This window comes from Coccomyxa subellipsoidea (genome assembly GCF_000258705.1).
Source record: "Coccomyxa subellipsoidea C-169, whole genome shotgun sequence".
NCBI lineage: Eukaryota > Viridiplantae > Chlorophyta > Trebouxiophyceae > Coccomyxaceae > Coccomyxa > Coccomyxa subellipsoidea.
The window spans coordinates 2,895,837-2,915,110 of NW_005178041.1; the positions used below are offsets into that span (position 1 = coordinate 2,895,837).

The 19,274-nt window shown below is 52.8% G+C and overlaps 4 protein-coding genes across 4 annotated transcripts; 2 read left to right on the top strand and 2 right to left on the bottom strand.

The window, feature by feature from the left end:
* Positions 1–191: 191 nt before the first annotated feature.
* Positions 192–3,158, top strand: COCSUDRAFT_59336 (hypothetical protein; the record flags this gene model as incomplete). Its single annotated transcript, XM_005651315.1, has 7 exons — positions 192–302; positions 984–1,050; positions 1,303–1,519; positions 1,721–1,903; positions 2,059–2,339; positions 2,492–2,668; positions 2,941–3,158. 7 exons carry the CDS (start codon positions 192–194, stop codon positions 3,156–3,158), a joined length of 1,254 nt encoding a protein of 417 aa, XP_005651372.1.
* Positions 3,159–4,300: 1,142 nt separating this feature from the next.
* On the bottom strand, positions 4,301–5,931 carry COCSUDRAFT_39812 (mitochondrial carrier; the record flags this gene model as incomplete). The annotated part of the gene is made up of 5 exons (XM_005651316.1): positions 4,301–4,525; positions 4,657–4,872; positions 5,009–5,160; positions 5,469–5,514; positions 5,857–5,931. The coding sequence occupies 5 exons, from the start codon at positions 5,929–5,931 to the stop codon at positions 4,301–4,303; spliced, it is 714 nt and encodes a 237-aa protein (XP_005651373.1).
* A 440-nt stretch (positions 5,932–6,371) lies between these two features.
* On the top strand, positions 6,372–9,430 carry COCSUDRAFT_39813 (hypothetical protein; the record flags this gene model as incomplete). The annotated part of the gene is made up of 9 exons (XM_005651317.1): positions 6,372–6,530; positions 6,771–6,891; positions 7,008–7,177; positions 7,727–7,850; positions 8,022–8,165; positions 8,300–8,424; positions 8,612–8,761; positions 8,932–9,071; positions 9,232–9,430. 9 exons carry the CDS (start codon positions 6,372–6,374, stop codon positions 9,428–9,430), a joined length of 1,332 nt encoding a protein of 443 aa, XP_005651374.1.
* Positions 9,431–10,375: 945 nt separating this feature from the next.
* Positions 10,376–14,518, bottom strand: COCSUDRAFT_52469 (acyl-CoA oxidase; the record flags this gene model as incomplete). Its single annotated transcript, XM_005651318.1, has 13 exons — positions 10,376–10,618; positions 10,907–11,026; positions 11,183–11,369; positions 11,618–11,784; positions 12,097–12,252; positions 12,404–12,505; positions 12,634–12,765; positions 12,932–13,063; positions 13,225–13,437; positions 13,626–13,871; positions 14,004–14,085; positions 14,207–14,320; positions 14,433–14,518. The coding sequence occupies 13 exons, from the start codon at positions 14,516–14,518 to the stop codon at positions 10,376–10,378; spliced, it is 1,980 nt and encodes a 659-aa protein (XP_005651375.1).
* Positions 14,519–19,274: the final 4,756 nt, after the last annotated feature.

A 19,274-nucleotide genomic window follows, 5' to 3' on the forward strand; every position in this document is an offset into this window, starting at 1 on the left:
GCACCCACCTGCATGGGCACAGTCATATGACTGCCTAATCAAGACGTCCCAGGAGGTCATAAGCCAGCATTTGGGTAGATCTTCGTGAGGAAGAACACTTTGATCCCGGGCATTCCTCTGGCAGAGACTCCACGAAGCTCCTGCACACTCGTCTAGGGCTCCTACTTCGTCGTCGTCTCGCTCTCAGGCCTATGCCTCAAGAAAATAGGAAACGCAACAGGGTGCCTGTTGTCAGCCTGCTGTCGCCTGACCCTGACACGGACATCGGCCGCCCCCTGAAGCGTCCCCAGCGTGATATGTCGGTGCGCAGCCAGAATACCCTGCCTGTCATGGCAATAACAAGCGGTGCCCTGCCTTGGAGAAAGTGTGCTAATAGCAGGGTACCCACGGCCCCTGGAAGAGCATCATAGCAAGCACGTCAATCTCGTTATCTGCCATTTATATCTGGCAATTGAGCTAGGATGATATCGATTACGGTTTGCGCTATTTCCTGCCACCACTGTCGCTTGGACCCTCCATTGAAGGGAGGCTGCGACCTTAGCACCCATGCAGCTTCACGGTGCTGCCGTGATCGTACCATCAATGTGACAGTGGTCTACCTGCGTGCAGTTTGATTTGCAGGACGTCGCAGTCTTGCTTCGTGCCTGAGCCAGGTGTATATGTGGCCTAGTCCTACATGTCTGTGAATAAGTCCCTAGTCTCTCTCGAAGAGCATGGTCCCTGCACATCAGGTATCGCTAGGTAAAATTGATTGTTTAATTCCACAAGACCCTCTGCTTTGCCGAAGGGGCATTAAGGCAGGTGTCTCCACAGTTCTGGGGTGAAGCACACGCAGGCTGGGAGGTTGCCGCAAAGGCAGCCCTTGTGTATCCTCCCTGTGTGTGGACTGGAAGGACGGATCGTATTTCTGGCCGGCTTTCAACGTTATATTCGAGTGGAGCCTGTACTACAATGTATTTTCTTAGGTGTCTTGTGTGTCGCAGGCTCCAGAAGCGCATGGAATGCCTATTACTGATGTGGTTGATCTCAGTGGAGACTCTCCTCAGTCAGGTATGTATAACGATTGGGTGCTTCCTTCTTTACGGTCTGGTCTCTCTATCTGTGCCCCCAAGATGTGCATCCTCATGCAAACACTCCTCTGTTGTGCTTACGATTATCAACTGCACCATACATCTTGCAGCAAAGTACTATTTGTCATGTTTCCAAAGCATTCTCATGCGTGCCCGGGTGACCTGACCCACGGGTCAGGTGCCATGTATTTTCTGAACTCAAGCTGTGTCTGAGCATTTCGTGGCGTTGCAGAGAAAGCGGCTGCATGCGGGTCACCGTTCCAGGAGGCTGACATGGACGAGGGGCATGCGCTCTGGGGCGAGTTGGATGAGTCGCCGCCTCGCTGGCGACAGGTGCGCCGCCGGACGCAGGCGCCCCGCGGAGAGCAGCACTTCCAGCCGCCGCCTCCGCCACCGCCACCACCTGTCTCCCGAGGGCTCCCCACCCGCCCCACTGCCTGGCGTGCCAGGTGACCCTCCCCTCAACCTTGTAGGTTGTGCATGCAAGTTTGAGCCTCTGCTCGAGTCCACAATGGACCTTAATGAATTTTGCTAAGGAATGTGGCCAGGAAAGGCTGATCAGGATATGGTTGGGGTTGTGTAAATGTGTGCATGTAGCTGCATTCATGGAACTGTATATGTGTGGTCAAGTTGTAGGGTGGTGCGTGCAGGGCGTCTGGTGCGGGGGGTCGCATGCACTCACCATCTGGCAGGCCGGTGGGGATGCCGGGCGCTGCAGCGGCGTTGCGTGCTTCAGGCGGAGACCGGCTGCGCACGAGGTCACAGAGCCGGCACGATTCCGATGAAGACTTAGATGATCCCACCAGGGCAATGGACGACTTTGTTGCACAGAGGTGTCCCCTCACCCTCTGTTTGCCTTGTAACCTCCTTTTCAGTCAGAACGTGGCGCCTTTCTTCCTTGGTGAGCTCTGCATGGTGAGCATCCTATTAGGTCCAGTGCTTAGGCTGAGCGGACAGATGTTGATGCAAATTGTTGCTGGCTTATCAGGCGGGCAGAGCTGGAGGCGCTGAGGGCGGATGAGGCTCTGGCGCAGCGCATGGATGAGCTGGAAGCGATGGAGATGTGGGCCAATGGGGATCCGGCCCCGGAGTGGCACGGCTGGCGCGCGCGCAGTGGCGCTGCGGCGGCCCGGCCGCGTGGCCAGCCGCACTTCGCGGGTCCTCAGCCGCCCCCGCCCCCGGGCCGGGGCCGCCGCCGCGGCTGGGCCAATGCAGCCTCCATCGCGGAGGTCGTCATGGGCATGTTTGCTGGCGCTGGACCCCTGGCTGGTAAGCCTTCTGCATGTCTGGTCTATATTTGCACCTTGCCTCACTGTTGACCAGGTGATAGTCTCCCCTGGCATTTTCATATCATGAATATTTGTGGGACTTTTGCAGTTGTGAAAATGGTTGCCTCTTTGAAGGGTTTCTGCAATTGTCAGGTCCTTTCACCGGCCTGGACGGTCCCTCGGGTGGCCACTGGAGCGCAATGCGCGAGGCATTCGCGGGCATGAGCCAGTCCCGGCTGCCACCGCACCTGCTTTTCACCGAGCGGGACTTTGACGAGAACGACTATGAGGCCCTGCTGGCCCTGGACGAGGCTGTGGAGAGCCGCAAAGGTGGCTTGCTTGTACCCTTGTGTATGCTCAGCTTGTGCCTGCTATGTCCAGGAGGAAGGAAATGTCAGGGTACTTGTTTGCAATCTATGTATTGAAGCCTGCTTGTAGCGCTCTGGGTGTACTTGCTTCTCATGTCTGACTTCTTCATCTGGACACTCAGAAAACAGCACTGGCTGTAAAGTGTATTCTTGTTCGTGCTGTGCCTGCATCTTCCAACAATGACAAGTTGCAGTATTTCTATTGCTAATCTTACCTCACTGTTTTACCAACAGGGGCAAGCGCGCAGCAGATTGAGCACCTGCCGACTGTCATTGTGGGCGCGTCGGGCGTGGGCCCAGACAAGGAGTGCAAATGTCCCATCTGCCTGGAGGACTTTTCACCTGGGGCTGTGCTGCACCGCCTGCCATGCACCCACCAGTTCCACCGAGACTGCGTAGATAAGTGGCTCACGCAGAAAGCTACCTGCCCAATCTGCCAGCAGTGTCTGTGAGGGATTGCGGTGATCGCTACACATGCATTTCATGTATCAGAGCATGCATTCCAGTATGTACAATCTTTTCATGAGTATGCACAGGCATACTGCTTGGCGCATCGTTGTGTCACAGGCAATCCGGGCTGGTTCGCCTGAGCCCCATGGTAACTAGAGTCACTTCATCTGTAAAGCAGTAGGAGAAGTACTTAGAAGGTGGTAGGGAAGGGTTGTGTGCTGCATGCCTGATGGAGGATGGCAATTGAAGCATTGTCCTGCACTGTATAGAATCCCAATCCTATTGTGAGATGTCTTTGTGGACTCCATGGTGCAGTTGGCACTTGCAACGGCTCAATGCCAGCGCTATCTCTGCTCACATATGAGTTTTGGTGCGTCTTTATTCTTTTACTCAGCTGGGACATTGATTTGTCTTGCAGCGGAACAGAAAGTGCTAGCAAGAAGTGTATCATTTTGTACCATAAGAAGGGATGCACATTCATTGAGGTTAATGCTCGTGAAGGATGTGTGTGCCGGTTTGCCTGGGTTTGCTTTGCATTACTTTATGATCATGAGCTGATGATATCGGTGAGATACATGTCATCAGGAGTGGATCTTAACAAGCAAGGCTTGGCTGGATGCATGCAATCCTGTAGCTATGTAGCTGTACTACATGTTCCTGAGGCTGTAGATATATTCACGACATCCTGAACCTTACTTGCATCATGCTGTGCGGGCCTACATGTAAATGTTTGCCTGAAATGGCATTGTTCCTGTGTCCATTCTATCAAGGCTGTCATGCAGGCAATGTTTCTGAGCATGCATTGATAACATCTTATGAGACATGTTGATGTCAACATCAATTCTACACACATAATCATCGTCTGAGGCAATGCAACACCAACACAGTTACGTCGTTGCTTATCAGCTGAAGCGCCTCCAAAGCTGCATTTCACCATCACAACAACACGGTGTTTGAATCATCCACGCCTGTCTGAAATGAAATAGAGGATGAGCTAGCACTACAAAAGAATTTCCAACTGTACATCGTCCAGCCTATGGGCCTGCTACCTACTACACCTGTCATGCCGGCATGTGTCAAGAGCAGGCCACTATACATAACCTTTGCAAAGCACCCACGGGCCATCAAGGGACTGAGTAGCCCCTCAGTCCCTTGGCAGCGTCAGCAGGAGTTCCTCCTCAGGCGTGAGCTCAGGGTCCTTGATGCCCTCCACAACGCTGATAAGCTTGCTGCGCATCGCCTGCAGAATGACCACCGCCGTGGCTATGCGGAACGCTCTGGGGCTGATCCCCGCCCACAAGCTGGTCACCCCGTTCGTCTGCACCAAGTGCCTGAGCGTGGATCGCAGCGTGGCATACTCTGGGTGTACCTGCGCCCCAAAGCACTCTCCTTTACAGTTCCAGACGCTTGCCCTTTCAACAAGATTACGCGGCTGCGTCATGCATGCTTTGGGCTGCATAGTGGGTCTAGCAACAGTCTGGGGGAGTCAGAGAGGAAGACCTTCGAATCTAGGAAGGCCTGCTGCCTGGTCTTGGCAGTGTCTATGGGCTGCGTGGCGAAAGCTGCAAAGAGGCCTGCAGTGATGCCTGACAGCACGAGGGAGCTGCTGGCAGGGTAGTCCTGCAGCAGATCCCTATCGTCCAGGTAGCCCTTCAACACAGGGCACAGCCCCAAGTAGCTCCCGGTGTAAACGCTCTCGCGTATTGTCATTGCAGTCTGCAACCCACACATCCCCAAGTATTCAGACACTCAGCAGAGCTGACTTACAGTATTCATATTTATGCGACTGCCAGAAATACAGCAGAATATGAACGCGCGGGAGTGTCAATCACATCTGAGATGCAGGGCGCACCAGGCCGCGGTAGAGGCCGAGCGTCCCTAACTGGAAGACAATTCTGCGGGCTTCAGCCAGGAGTGGCCGCCCCGACTTCTGCTGCTGTATCATGAGCAGCTCTGCAGGGCAGCCCACCAGTGCTGAAGCTGCCCCGGCACCTGCTGCAGCACCTGTTGCATGCACGCCAGCTTTTAGCACATGGTTTCTACTGCCATGGGTGGTTGATCCAGGGCCAGGACAGCTCCGATTACACCAGACTAGAACAGAGGAATTGGTCCAGAAACAAGTAGCTCACCTACTTTGCCAAGTTCTGAAACGTCCTCGCCCAAAGCCCTCTCCAATAATCTATGGGTGCCGAACTGGTGCAAGAACGGCACACAAAACCATTGGTAAACAGAGTTCTTCCTGTCCCATCAACTGTGATTGCTCATGACAAAGCATGATATGGACATTGACCATATGCATCATGCTTCATCACCGCTCACCTGGATGGCCGTGATTGGCGCAATGCTCGCAGCATTCACCTGGGAGCAATTACAGGGTCAGGTGGCAGGTGTATTTTTGGCATAATACTGCAAATATGCGCAGCAGCAGCAACCTCACCGCAAGTCCTCTGTAGAGCGCCCGCGGGTGCCAAGGAATTGGCCGTCCTTCTTGTAGAGCATTCTTTATTGCAATGGTAGGCTGCAAAGATCACGTTTGAAGGGTCAGTCAACAAACGAACTTCGCGCCTCGGCCATTTACTGCACCTCAGCAACATAGCAACGAAGTGCCAAGGAGCACTTCGAGCTGTGGCTTGCCAGTGGGCCCCTTTAGATTGCATTCTTCGGAACCTTAAGCGGCCTGTAGCATTCTGCGGTGTTCACCTGCATAATGAGGACCTCTGAGACCCCAGCTACGGCCCCAATGGCAGTCATCTCTGGGGCACTGAGGGTGGTCATTTTGATGATCCGATGTCTGAGATCCAGGTATAATTCTTGACCTTGTTCTGCAATTAGTATAGAAATTAATCCTTCAGATGGAGGGGACCATTAAGACTTTATTTCCCAGTATGTTCCAGGTGCAATCAGTAAAATTCCCTCACTAGCCATCGATTCTGCTGAGGACACCTTCCAGACGATGTCAAGAATTAGAAGTAGTTCGATTTTTATAATTAAAAATTTTCTCTCTCTTCTAAAGCGCAAATAGAAGACAGCTGCAGAAGGAAGGCAGGCAATGACGTCACGCCACATCAGCAAACTTCCGAGATTTCTGAACTTCCCTCGTTCCGGAATAGGAACAGCAATCAACGCAGGGATCTAATTGCACACGTCCAGGTTCCGTTAAGACCTGGCCGCAATACCACAATCCAAATGCTGTGAAGTGCAGAGGACCCTGAGCCATGACTCTGCTCGTTGTTGCTGCAGTCCTTAGTCTTGCGGCCGTTCACGTCGTACCGGGTTCAGCGCAGTCCACCGTTATCGGCCAATTCAATGCGAAGAGTCTCACATGGGATGATGTTACTCCAAACCCATGTTTAGAATCAGGCGCAACAGATGAGGTGGGCCCCCGTGTCGCCGACAGAGTTCACAAAGCAAACGATCTCCGGAACCTCTAGTCTTTTTGAAGAATAGTTCTTGTTGCACTGCCTCATTGTCAATTTGTCTAAAGATACATTCGTTTCACCACTCTCGTAATGGCTGCATACTTTGTGAGATCGAGGGCACCAACGTCTCCTGCTTGTTTTACCCATCTTGCCTAGCCAGTTCTTTGTGTGACTTTTTGAGGTGTATGCATTCAGGTTTGCACGCTATTAAGGAAGGGTGGCCCCAATAATGCAACCTACGTGGCAGGGTTCACCATTCTTGACAGGGAACACGTTATAAACGTTGGTATTGCAGATATTGGCACACAGCTCGAAGGTAAGAATTTCTGCAGGGCAAGATCGCCATTTGCAGTAAACTTAAATCTTTAAATTTCAGCCTTACTATTCCCTTTTACTTGTAAGGATATTTATTTTTCCTGTGGCGTGCTGCAGTTGAAGTGGATGGCCGAAAGCTGTGGCTGGACGAGACTGTGCAGATGACAAATCTTATGCAGAGTTGGCACTTCCCATCGAGCGATGGCAACGTGCTGAACGTCTCATGGGAGCGTTACAACAACTATCACGCCGCCCCGAGCGTCAACTTCACAGCAAGCAAGTTCCCTGTCACAGCACCACCACATGCATGTGAAACTGCAAACTCTCACAAAGAAAAGCTGCTTGCATGCATTACTTCGACATGCATTGTCTGACGTGCCTATTTTCTTGCAGAGGCTGCGACGTACACGGTGTGGCTCAACTATGAGCAGCAGGGCAGGCCGCCTCGCTTGGCAAAGTCTGATGACAGCCCCAAATTCGTGACCGGACCTGCAGACCGAGTGGTAACCTCCCAAGCTGCCCCACAGGCCCACACTCGATTAACACCAAAAATATTGGGGCACTTGAATTATTTGAAACTTGTGGGTGCTGAGGATCTGCTATTGTGGGGACAGAACCCCACGGCGACGGGATTTGCAGGCCGCGAATTTGAGGTGTCTGACTTGGACTCGGGTTCCATCTACTGCCTCCTCACATCTCCCTTCCACCAGGCAAGCTGTTCACATTGAGACCCTCCTTGCTTTTCAATATTAGCAAAGAACTGCACCAAATGGGCTTTATACTGTGTAGGATAACACACCAGGGAGGGTGCTCACTGGCTGGGGTGAAATCTGCAGGTGGGGGCAAAGATTGTGAAAGGGGGTCCCACAAACACAACAGTGTACATGACTGGCTTCTCCTTCATCTACAAGGAGCACCAGATCCTGGTGGAGGTCAGCAATGATGGGTCAGGAATTGTTGGTGCGCATTTCGAAGTATCACCCCCTATTTCAGCCCAAGCAAATGAAGAGATGCGACCACTTGTGCTCTGCTGAGTTCTGGCCAGGTTGCCTGGTCGGTCACATAAGACTTGTAATGCCCAAATCTGATGTTGTGAGTAAAGGCTGATTGGTTTTATGTGCTGCCACACAGCGAGTGTGGATGGGCAGGAGCTGAGGCTGGATAATGGGTGGTATGAGGACAGCTGGTCTTACCTCTGCTCCACGGGAGGCAGTGTGTCTGTTCTGTGGCAGCTCTACAGACCGCTCCTGGGCAACACTGTGGAGATTTCGACAGGTGAGCTCCCTTCCTTGACTGCAGGAGGGTCTCAAGTCGATGGAGTACATGGAACATTCTCATGCTACCTACCACTGCTTTCTGCAATAACTATGACTCTGCGGGATGTTGACAAAGGCTTTTGTCGATTGCAGACGTGCTAAGGATGATGATCTGGCTGGTGCCTGCCAGAAGCGAGAACCTGAATGTCAATGTGCCGCCCTACCTGAATGCGGAGACCACAGTGCTGCAGGACATCAATGACACAGGGTACTTCCAGGTTAGGACACAGCTAAATTTTCTGACCCATTTTCTGTCTATTTTTCCTAGCCATGGCACCCAGTCCTTGACCAACAGAAGAACAGATTCTTGCCTTCATACAAGAACATCATCCATGCAATTCTCCGATGCCGGATCTTTTCCTTTTGCGAGCATAATCAATTGAGCCTCCGTGAGATTGTCTGCAGGGCATGCTGGGAGAGACATATGACAGGTTCATTGCTGGAGACGCCATCAAATCAACAGTAAACCCCATGCACCTGCCCGACGACAACAAGTTCCACGGCCTGGGCACCCGATCTCAGTACAAGATGGACAGCTACTGGGACACCAACCATGTGCGAACCAACTCACCCAGCATGAGAGATTCCTGCTGAGCAAAAAGTGCACTCGCAACTGAAAAATCGGCTGTAGTTATGGCTGCATGTGCACTAAGCTGCATCAGTGTGTGAGAGCTGAACGCTGGAGTTTTTTCAGTGTCCTGAGCGCTGAAATATAATGCCTGCAGACTTTCAACCTGTACAATGCGACCAGCTACCCCGACGAGGTCCTGAAGCTGCGCGAGCAGAAGCACTTCCCCATGCCGTCCGCCACAGTCTTCCAGGACGCTCTGAATTACACCAACACTTACCCGCCCCAAGAGCTCAAGTGAGCCACAGCCTTTACTCCCCTGCCAGGATGCTAGGGTCGACATACGATGGCATTTACCTGTCCAGGAAACAAAAGTGTGTTTTTTAGGAAGGGCCGGTTTGAATGAAGGTGGTCAGACACCAGAATGGATGGGTGATGCTGTGTTGCTTGCTTGCAGGCAAATAGATGCTCGGAGGCTGGCCATTGTGCTGGGAGTGCTGCTGTCTGCCCTGCTGCTTTCATCTTGCCTGTGCTTTGTGGTGGGATACCACCGCCACAACATCCGCAAGGCCTTCCACCTGCCGAGGCAGCTCAGCGCTTCTCTGAAACTTCCGCTGCACTATGAGCGCCACCATGATGATGCGTCCAAGAAATAGGGCTGCTGGGCACCTGCATGCGTGCACGTCCAGCTTTTGTGCGCACAGCGTTTATGCTGAGCTGCTTTCTGCAATTTGAAATGCATCCCTTTAAGGTGCCATTACTTCAAGATCTTCTAGATTACTGATCAGGACTGCTTACGTTGGGAGAATTTTGTACAGCTTCTTTCCTTGATGTACTCTATGCTTTTTGGAGGAAGACGCGGCTTTGCAAGACCAAAAGCTCAGCCCCTCCAGGATATGCACCAACAGCATGCGAGAATGAAGTGTGGGCACACATGCTGTGTGCATGAGAATTGCCTTTTCAGCTATGTTGTACTATTTTCAAGATGGGAAAGTCAAGACCATGCTTTGCAGAGAAGTCTGGCAATAAGAGTGGTTAAATTTAGGTCCTCAAAGGCAGAACCTGTCTGCCAGGATGCCTGACTGTCAATCGTTAAGGCGCACGTGCATTAGCACCCAGTGGTGGCTCCCGTAGAAGCTCCCGTGGTACATGTAAGAAGCGACTTTTGGCTCAATATCCCAAGACTCATGATTCCCATCAGGAACATAATTATGTTCCTATGTTTATAAAGATCGAAAACAACAAACAGCTACAAATCCACAAGAATACACGATATTTTGAACATCAGAATGTGTCACCTGTTCAGAATAACAGGCAGCGCAGACATGCATTTGCAGGTGCACTAAAAGGCTTCTGGTCAATGGAGCATCTCAAACTAATATACCTACATTAAGACCTATACGGTAGTACCCAAGGTTGAATGAACACAGGGGCAATCATTGCTAATTTCCTTACAAGGGCGGCACAAGCCACATGATGGTTTTATACAACAAACGGTCCTTCATCACTATGGGCATGCCGCACGCGGTTCAGCACCCCAAACTGCCACAGGCTGCCACTATCATGCTGCTGCCGCGTAGAAGGACCGGCCAGCAGCTGTTCTAGAGGCGCGCGCGGGGGGTCAGGCGGGGCTTGAGGACGCTGTGCCAGGCGGGGCCCTCCTCAGTCTCGTTCAGCGGCGACGCCTGCGCGGCCGCCAGCAGCGCGCGGTACACGTCCCCGTCGGCGCGGCCCAGCGCGCTGTTGAGCAAGTAGTCGCTCAGCCCAAACGCATCCGCCAGCCCCACCGCGTCCGGCCGCAGCGCACGCAGCACGCCATAGTACTGCCGCCGCGCCCACTCCACCTGCACCAATACCCCGCTCCCGTCAATAAGAAGCAGTCAATAAGAAGCAAAGAGAGAGGGTCTTCGCCCAAAAGGAGGCAGTATCGGCGGATCGCACTGTGTGCGCCGTTAAGCCGGGTGGGAAGCAAACAAGCATCTCCCGCTTCAGGCCCACAGTGGTCCCTGCAGACTTGCGTGCATCTTCCCAAGGATATTTTCAGGCTTCAGACTGCTGACAGGGGGGTGCAAATCCTTGCACTCTAGGCAGGGAGGACAGAAGGATGGCGGGCAGGAGCGGCAGGAGCGTGCCTGCTGGCCGGTCATGTAGCCATCCTCCAGGAAGTCGCCGGCCTCGCGGCTCAGCGTGCTCAGCGCAAACAGGCTCACCAGCTTGGACAGCGCCGCAATTGTCGGCGCAGGCAGCGTCCCCTGCACACAACCCAGATAAATGGTCGTGCTGGATCAGCAAGTACAGGCAGGAAAGCAAATTTAAGAACACCCAAGCATGTAAGAATGCCCCAGATGGCTGCCAATCTGATTAGCCAGAAAAAGGAACTGTCAGATGGACACGGGCAGGTGTGCCACCTCGTCACTGAGGCGCTGGACGCTGTCGGCAAAGGTGCTGTGCAGGACGAAGAAGCAGTGTGCGCGCGAGAGCCTGATCAGGTCAACTGTGTTGCCGTTCCAAGCCTGCCCCTCAAATGCAACCTGCCCACCGCTGGCAGACGCGAGCAGATCTGTGGCCGCCACACACAGGCGCGCAGAGCGGTGCCTGCCCCACATCCTCACATCTCTTCACAACACCGATTAAGACCCCGGCACTGCTGCTGCCCAGATCACAAAATAGCTAGAAAACAGTTTATTCCGAAGCATTTCTGTGCAGGGGGTTGCATGCTTTTACCCCGCTAAGAAGCCACAGCATTATATTGTCAGACACCAAATTCTTTAATGACTACAGCCAAACGGGAGCAGCAAGCGCTTGAGGGGAGCTGGGCTGATCAAGCATGGGGAGGAGGGCACCTGAAGGCGGCGGACTGGACTGCGGGGTCCAGCCAGTCGCGGGAGCTGGCGACAGGGCATCGCTGGCGCAGCTCGGCCTCTGCATTATTGGTGTAATCCGCGCTGCCCACCCCGCCCGCCTTGCCTGCCCTTGCCGCCAGCAGCTGCTTCACCAGGTACCGCGCCGTCTGCGCACACACTCACACATCACTATCCACGAGTCTTTGCAAACCTCTTCCATGCTCTAGTAGGCGTACATAGACAATGAAGGCAGGAGAGATCCTCCTGATAATGTGCAATCGCCCAAGCATCAGCACCCAATGGTGTTGATATGGACCTCCATACACAAATAGACTTGCAAGAGAATGCATTGGCGCTGTGAACAGGAGATGCTACTTCCGTAGAGGCCACATCGCCAGGTTTGTGGGAACGTGTGGCGCATCAAGGGGTGCTGGATAGGCAGATAGAGCGCTGCGAGATGTAAGGTGTGAGAGCAGTGCCTGCAGTAGCATGACATTGTTGTCGCCTTCCCATGTGACGTTCTGCACGTAGTGGGTGAAGGTGGTGGGCAGCCCAGACAGCAAGCTGTAGCCGTGGCCGCCGCATGCCCTCCTGGCAGCCTCCATGCCGTCACTCGCAATTGTGGTGCTCACAGCCTGCATGCACAGAGCAATGCCTCCTCTTCCAACACTGAGAGCTGTTTGTTGATGTCACCTCTCCATGTTGGGGCTGTGCATGCCAGAAGAGGGAATAAAAAGCAAATGTGTAGGTACAAGCAAAAACATGTTCTATAAGGACAGTACCGACCTTCATGCCAGAGAGGACCGCATGCAGCTCAGGAAGTTTGTCAAAATTGCCACGGTCCCTGTCTGCCTCAAACTCTGAGTACATGGCCATGCCAGCCTTGCCCTGTCACCCACCACACCCAGCTTTCAAGGCAAATTCCTTACATGTCTGCAAAGTCACTGTGCTCGGAGGGTGGCAGAACATTGTCTTGAAATGTGGCGGGAGGGCAGGGTGATCAAAAAGCAGCGCACCATGAAGATGAGGGCGTAGGAGGATGCGAGCAGGGGCAGCAGGTCAGCAGCAGTGTTCTGGTAGTCCAGCACCTGCACCTCCAGCTCCCCAGCATGCGCAGCAGTCTGCCGCCGCACAGCAGCGTAGCGCACCTGCACACAGCAACACCTCTTTTCCTGGCCAGTGCAGAAGATATAACACACATGGCGCTTGACAGACAGCTCCGCCTGATCACCCTTAATCTGAGAGATTCGTTATTGTGATTGGGTGACGTTAAGAGATCAGAGAGCAGCCTTATTTGCGGCAAGAGGCACCCACCGCAATGGTGACAGAGCGTGCCAGTGCCCATCCAGCCCCCTCCACGATGGTGGCACGCACGTACACCATCGTTGCATATGAGGCTTTCTGGTTTGACGGCGGCGGCGGAACATACTTTCCCTCTGGAGTCACCTGTGCAAAGTGCAGCATCATGTCAGTCAGTAGCACAGAACTCGATGCCATGATGCCATGCTCGAGCCCACATCATCTTATACGTGTCCATGCAGTTCTTTGATTCTTCAGAGCTGTACGATACACAGGTAGACTTGCACACGACACATATAGAGTCCCACCTTTGAGAAGCGCATCAGCATGTTATCTAGGGGGACGCGGACATGGTTGAAGCTTAGGTATCCGTTGTCCACGCCATTGTAGCCAAACTTGGGGCCAATGTCGCCCACTTTGATGCCTGGCAGAGGAAGGTGAGTGGCCATGTCTCGGATGGGCACCACAAAAGAATGTGGCCCGTAGTCTTTGCCCTTGATGAACAGCCGCGCCATTGCAACCTGCACTTTGCAACTTGTCAGCCTTGAATTCTTGTAGACCTGTGTGTTGGGTCATGTGACTGCATGTCAATGCTCAGACACCACAGGGGTGCTGCTCTGCATTCCTTCCAAATCTGCATGCATGTCAGGTGATGTCCTGTTGGAAAACAAGTGGAAAACAAGAATCAAGTAGAAGTACTGTGCCTCACCACATGTGTTGATGTCTTGCCCAGGCCCCCTGGCCACCACTTGGTGGCTGTGAGCGTGGGTGTGTGGATGACAAATTCCTGTGACTGCGGGTCATACGTTGCATTGGTCTGTAAGCCGCGCACAAAGGTGCCATGCCCCAGCTCTGTCTGGGCATATGTCCCAATCAGCTTCAGGCCAAGTGCCTTTGGCAGCCACTCTGCTTGCTGGTCGGGGCTGGCTTGTGACAGCAGCGTCGGAATGAACATCTGCACACAAGACACCCCATGTATCACTGCACTAAGCTTGCATCAGCAGCACATGCAACCATCTCACTTGGCATGGTCAACAGCCCAAGACAAAAGCGACATGCTACAATGAGACGGGGCTCTGATACACACCCCAATGTGCAGCTCCAAGCCTCCTGGAAAATCCACAAGTTTCCTTGCCTCCATGGCATCTTCCATGGTAATGACTTTCTTCCTTATCAAGTCCCTTCAGTCAGCCACAGCATGCCTCACATGAGAACTGACTGCCTTCGTGCGAATGGCCCATTGACATCATCAAGTGAGATGGTATATTTTAATGAATAGTTAGGACTCACCAGATACCCAGCGCTGCCTTCAGAGCACTTTCATAAGTGTCCTGCCTGTTCTGGTAGTACCGCTGAGACTTGTTACCCCAGTCTTGCTGATGAAGCAAGTCAGCAAGCTCTCCTCTGTGTAAACAACACCAAGAGCATTGTGAGAACAAGGATTGGGATATTATATCAGTTGCAAGATAGCCAGTGACGTGCAGGACAAAGGGAGATGGGTACTCGTGGAGCGTACAATCTTTGAAGCTTCTCTTTTCCGCCATTCAGGTACTCAGCCAATCCCTTCGTGTCAAAAGAGGCACGATTCCTTTCTGTGATCATGTCCTGTGTTGGCTCTACGTGGGTCGCCAAAACTACATCGGAACTCTGTTGGACTAGCGCCTTGGTCCTATCGTCCACCATCCTTTCACTTTGATAAAGTTTTGTGTCCATAATGTCTAAAGCACAGAACAATGTATGCAAAGGAATGGAAATTGCCTTAATAAGGCTTTGCTGATGTCACGGACAAGGCTACTTTGCGAGCACAAAAGTACAATATATAGCAAATTGCGCACAAGTACAGATGCTGGCCTTCTTTTGCTACGATGTATGCTACAAATGCTTTGTACTGTTCTTCCAGCTGGAGCAAAATAAACGATAACTCAACACGTCACCTTCACCTGAAGTCCTGTCGGCAAGCGAGTAAACGTTTAGATAGATATCGACCCTCGGTTTGTTCGTCTTCAGTGGAATGTTCACATTTCAACAGAGATGCTGCACAGCAGAAGGATTTACAATTGGAAAATGAATCATTTCACCCCTTAGAAACAATTTCAGCTTAATAATAGTCCCAAAAAGTAAAAATCTCAATGCATGCATGCCGCTAAATAATTGTAATTATCCAACCAACGTTGCGCAAATGCAGGCAAACTGCATGAAATGCATCAATTTGATATTGACATATAGCGAGCCGCTAGATCAGCAGCTCAGGCTACATTAGGGCATTTTCAAGCACAGCTTCGCCCTCTGCCTGGGCCAGTAATGGCCAGAACATACCAAATCAATCCCATCTCAATTGATCAAGTGGGTGAGTGCGGACATGACATCAATCTACATGCCTATCGCATGGCCTGAAGGCAAATGAACAAAATAGACAAGTTCCACGCTAGTACATACTCGAGACAATCTGTATGAGATAGCCATTGCGGCCAATTCAACGACACAGTGCTTCAATTGTTTGCACATTGACAAAACAATACTCAACGCATACCGCAATTTATTTTCAGCTAATACAATGAACAAACTTGGGCAAAGGGTGCTTGATCACTGGCCAGCTTGTTGTTGCTGGATGGAGAACCTCCATGCATAATGACTGGCACAGCGCAAGGACTCAAGACATCTTCTGAAGTCAACCATGTCAAACAAATTGCAGTACTTGTCACGGTGCTTGTGCTGCCAGAGGACTGTTCACACTTCCCCTGCCCGCACCTGCACCTTGGGCCAAATACAAGGTCTCTACTGCTTGTCGCACAGTCTCGGTGTCCACAGGCTTACTGCTGGTGTGACTAACCTGCGGAGGCGACGCCATTGCCACTTCATTATCGCTTGGTCCAGCGTTTGCCAAGTACAGGCTTTCCACTGCTCCCCGAACAGTCTCGGAGTCTACGGGCTGACTGCTGGTATAAACAGACGGTGCCACTGCAACGCCAACATTGCTTGGCGCAGTCCAGGGTTCATCGAGCTGACTCATGGGTGCCTGTGAAGCGGCATCGGTAGGCCCCATGCTGTCGCCTGGAGTTTGAGCACCTGCCGAACTCTGCAAGTCTGCTCCCGGCACTGTCGCAAGCGGCGCTGTCCGCCAATAGTGATCCAGTGCAGGTCCAGCTTCTTGATAAGGAGCCTCAAACTGCCATGCAAGCTCCTCGCTTACAGCAGCTGTACTTGGTGCCTCAGCCACGAGCACTGCTGCGGCCCTCTGATGCAGAGCCACGTCTGGTGCCTCTGCAGGGCCGATGAGCTCCATAAGGCCGTCTGCGGATTTAGGCGCCGTCGCTGCGCGGAATGATATGAAAGGCAGCTTGAAGCCCCACGGTCCGTTTGTGCCGGTGCTGCCGCCAGACTCTGGCTGCTGCCCAAAGGATGGCAGTCTGGGAAAGCTCCAGCCCAGTCCCGTGTCGGGCTTTGCTTCCTCTTTGGGCACCTCCTGAGCCACTGCTCCTGCTTGCAGCGGGGATTGCTGCCCGGTCATGGGCAGCTTGGGCAGCTGAAAGAGGCCCGGCGGTGGTGTTGGCGTCGGTGTTGGCCCCACTTGTGTAGGCTGCACATCTTTGGCATCTGGCGATAACTGGCCGACCGGTGATGGAGACAGCTGCGGCGTGGTCGCGCCAAAGCTCGGCAGCTTCGGGAGCTGCACTCCGAACAGAATTGGCGAGTCTGCCCCCAAGGGCTTGGCATTTGATGCCACCCGCTGACCAGTCAGCGCCGGCGGAGGGGCAAGCACTACAATTGGGGTTGTGGCCGGTGGTGGGGCGGGGCCAGAGTTCCCAATGGGCCAGGTCAGCACATCGGAGGAGGCGGCAGCTGGCACAGTGCGTGCAACTGTTGGGGCAACCTCCATGAGCTCAGTGGTGGGGGCAGATGCTGCGGCTGCCGTGCCAGAGGCTGCCAGCGCGGCCGGCTGAGGTGCGATGCTGGATGGCACACGAGAGGCCCCCTGCGTCGCAACAGCTGCTGATGCTGTGGGGGTGGCAGCTGTGGCCTGTGCACACGGCACAGATTGATTATGTCTTGGAAGAACAGGTGCGCTGTTGTTGGACTGGAACAGAGCAAAGGGCCTGCTGTCATGCTCATGACGTTTCACCCTGTCAATAAGGACAAGAGAACATGAAACAAAGGTCTGGTCTCGCGAACACAACAAGCTGCTTCACACCTGGTTAAGAAACCGTGTGATGGTGGTTCGGACTAAAGTGCAGGAGGTGGCAGAAGAGCAGCCGGAATCCTGCTTATGTGCTTCCCCACTCATCATCCAGAAAGTCCCATCGCTGTCCACACCTGCCAGACACACAAGCACATAGATCTGATGCGTCAGGATCACCAGAAACTCCACCCGTATTAATAGACATGTGTTGCCTTCACAATTTCCTCAGTGGGCATCAGAACTGGCCAGCACCGGGCATCGCTTGCGACTACTGTATACACTTGGACACGAGAGCACCTGCACGTGCAGCAATTGGGATGGAGCCGCCATCAGCGCCTTGTCGTGTGACTGTATACACAACGGCTCCGGGTCCTGCAAGACAATCAACTTCTGTACTGCAGTACTGTGCTTGGTAGAACCCTTGAATACAGAGGATACAGAAAACACCGCCCGGCATGGCATTTCACGCATGTGACCGTTAGGGTCTGTGCACATGGATTTAAGGTGACTGGCTAGGAGCTCACCCAGCTTCAGGCTCACAGGGGTATAGGCCTGCGCTAGGGCAGTGGCAGGGCTGTGTGCCAGACCAAAGAGGCGCGCAAATTGGCTAGCATTCACTGTAATCACTGGGCTTAAGAATGCTGCTCCAGCTGATGCTCCATAGTATGTTGTGTACCTGCATTACCACTCCAGATCATGCAAGAGATAAGGGCCTGACATAGGTGCTCTGCCAGTCAATCGCGTGCATTTGCTGAAGTACCAGAGGGATAGGCATGATTAGTGGGCTGAATCCCTTTGTTGCACGTACCCCTGCGTAACGAGATTGATCTCAAATTCCCCATTGACAATATCAGGCTTTATCACAAAGTAGGCAGCCCCAGCCCTCGCTTGCTCCCCATTGACGGTGATTGCAGTGGGAGCAGCTGCAACATCCATGCATGTCAGGCAAAGATTAGTACAAGGGGGAGTAATTTTACTCACAAAACAATCTGAAACCGCACACAACGCTCACTAAATTGGCGATTTTGTGGTCGTAGCATGGAGCAAGGGTGAAATGCACCTGTCCACAGGTATCCAGTGTTATGATCAAAAGTCACATGAGACAGGTCAGTGAATCCCAACTCCGGCGGAAGTGCACTGTGAGAATCTTGGAAAAATAAGCCAGTAAAGGACCCGGGCGCTGCTACTGGATATGTTGAGACTGCATTCATCTCTGAGACAAGTGGGAGCGATGTGTCATCCCCAAGAGCCTGAACAAAGCAGTCATCTCCCTTTGTATCCATCTAATTCACTGGTGATCACAACAAAACTTGGTCGCGCAAAAGGTGTGCTTGTCACTGGAAATGTCAGGACCTTCCCACACTGCAAGTGTGATCATGACAAACATGCAGAGTTTTACAACCTACCAGATCCTTGAGACTTGCTGTGTTTGTGACGGCCCAAACAAAGATGCTGCTGTTGGCAAAGTAACTAGCCAGCACAAATAGAGTGCCCTTCTCAGCAGAAGCATGGGAGCCGTCAGCCTGCAGTCAAAAGAATATTCAGCATAAGCAGCTAAAGCGCGATGGCGTCTGTTGCTGCCATTGCTGTTCCTCAACATGATGTGCCAGCCAGGTACCCATCCTTTTGGCCCCTCATGAGCGTGCTCACACCTGTGCATGGCTCAAGTGTAGGTCAGTCGCAAAGGAACCATCGGGGATTGCCCAACTGCTGTAAGTAACATAGGGAGGGATATAGCGGCTGCCAGGCATCAAAGAATCCTTTGGGATGCCGATGAGAAGGCTTCCCTTTACACATGCACTTGTGTCAACCAACTGGACCGTAAACCTGCAGCAGCCACGTGAAATCCAGTGGGTCAAAATGCATGCTTGAGGCGGACATGTGCAAGCATGTTAGATGCAAACCAGCGAACTTACCATAATCCGTACCCATCGACGCTGACCTGCAAGAACATTAACAGGCTGAGGCTTATGGCTCTTGAGGACCACTGACACCAGCCTAGAAAGGCAAGGAAAGTCATGGCATCTGTGCACGGGCCGAGGACGTCTGATGGGGGTTGTCATTGAAGAGAATTTACCTCCAATTTGGAGGCTTGACAACTTGCTCCGGGGTCAGCAAGGCAGTCTGCATGACCCGGAAGGGCTTGACCAGGACTTTGGGGGTTGAGGCCATTCGCTTGAA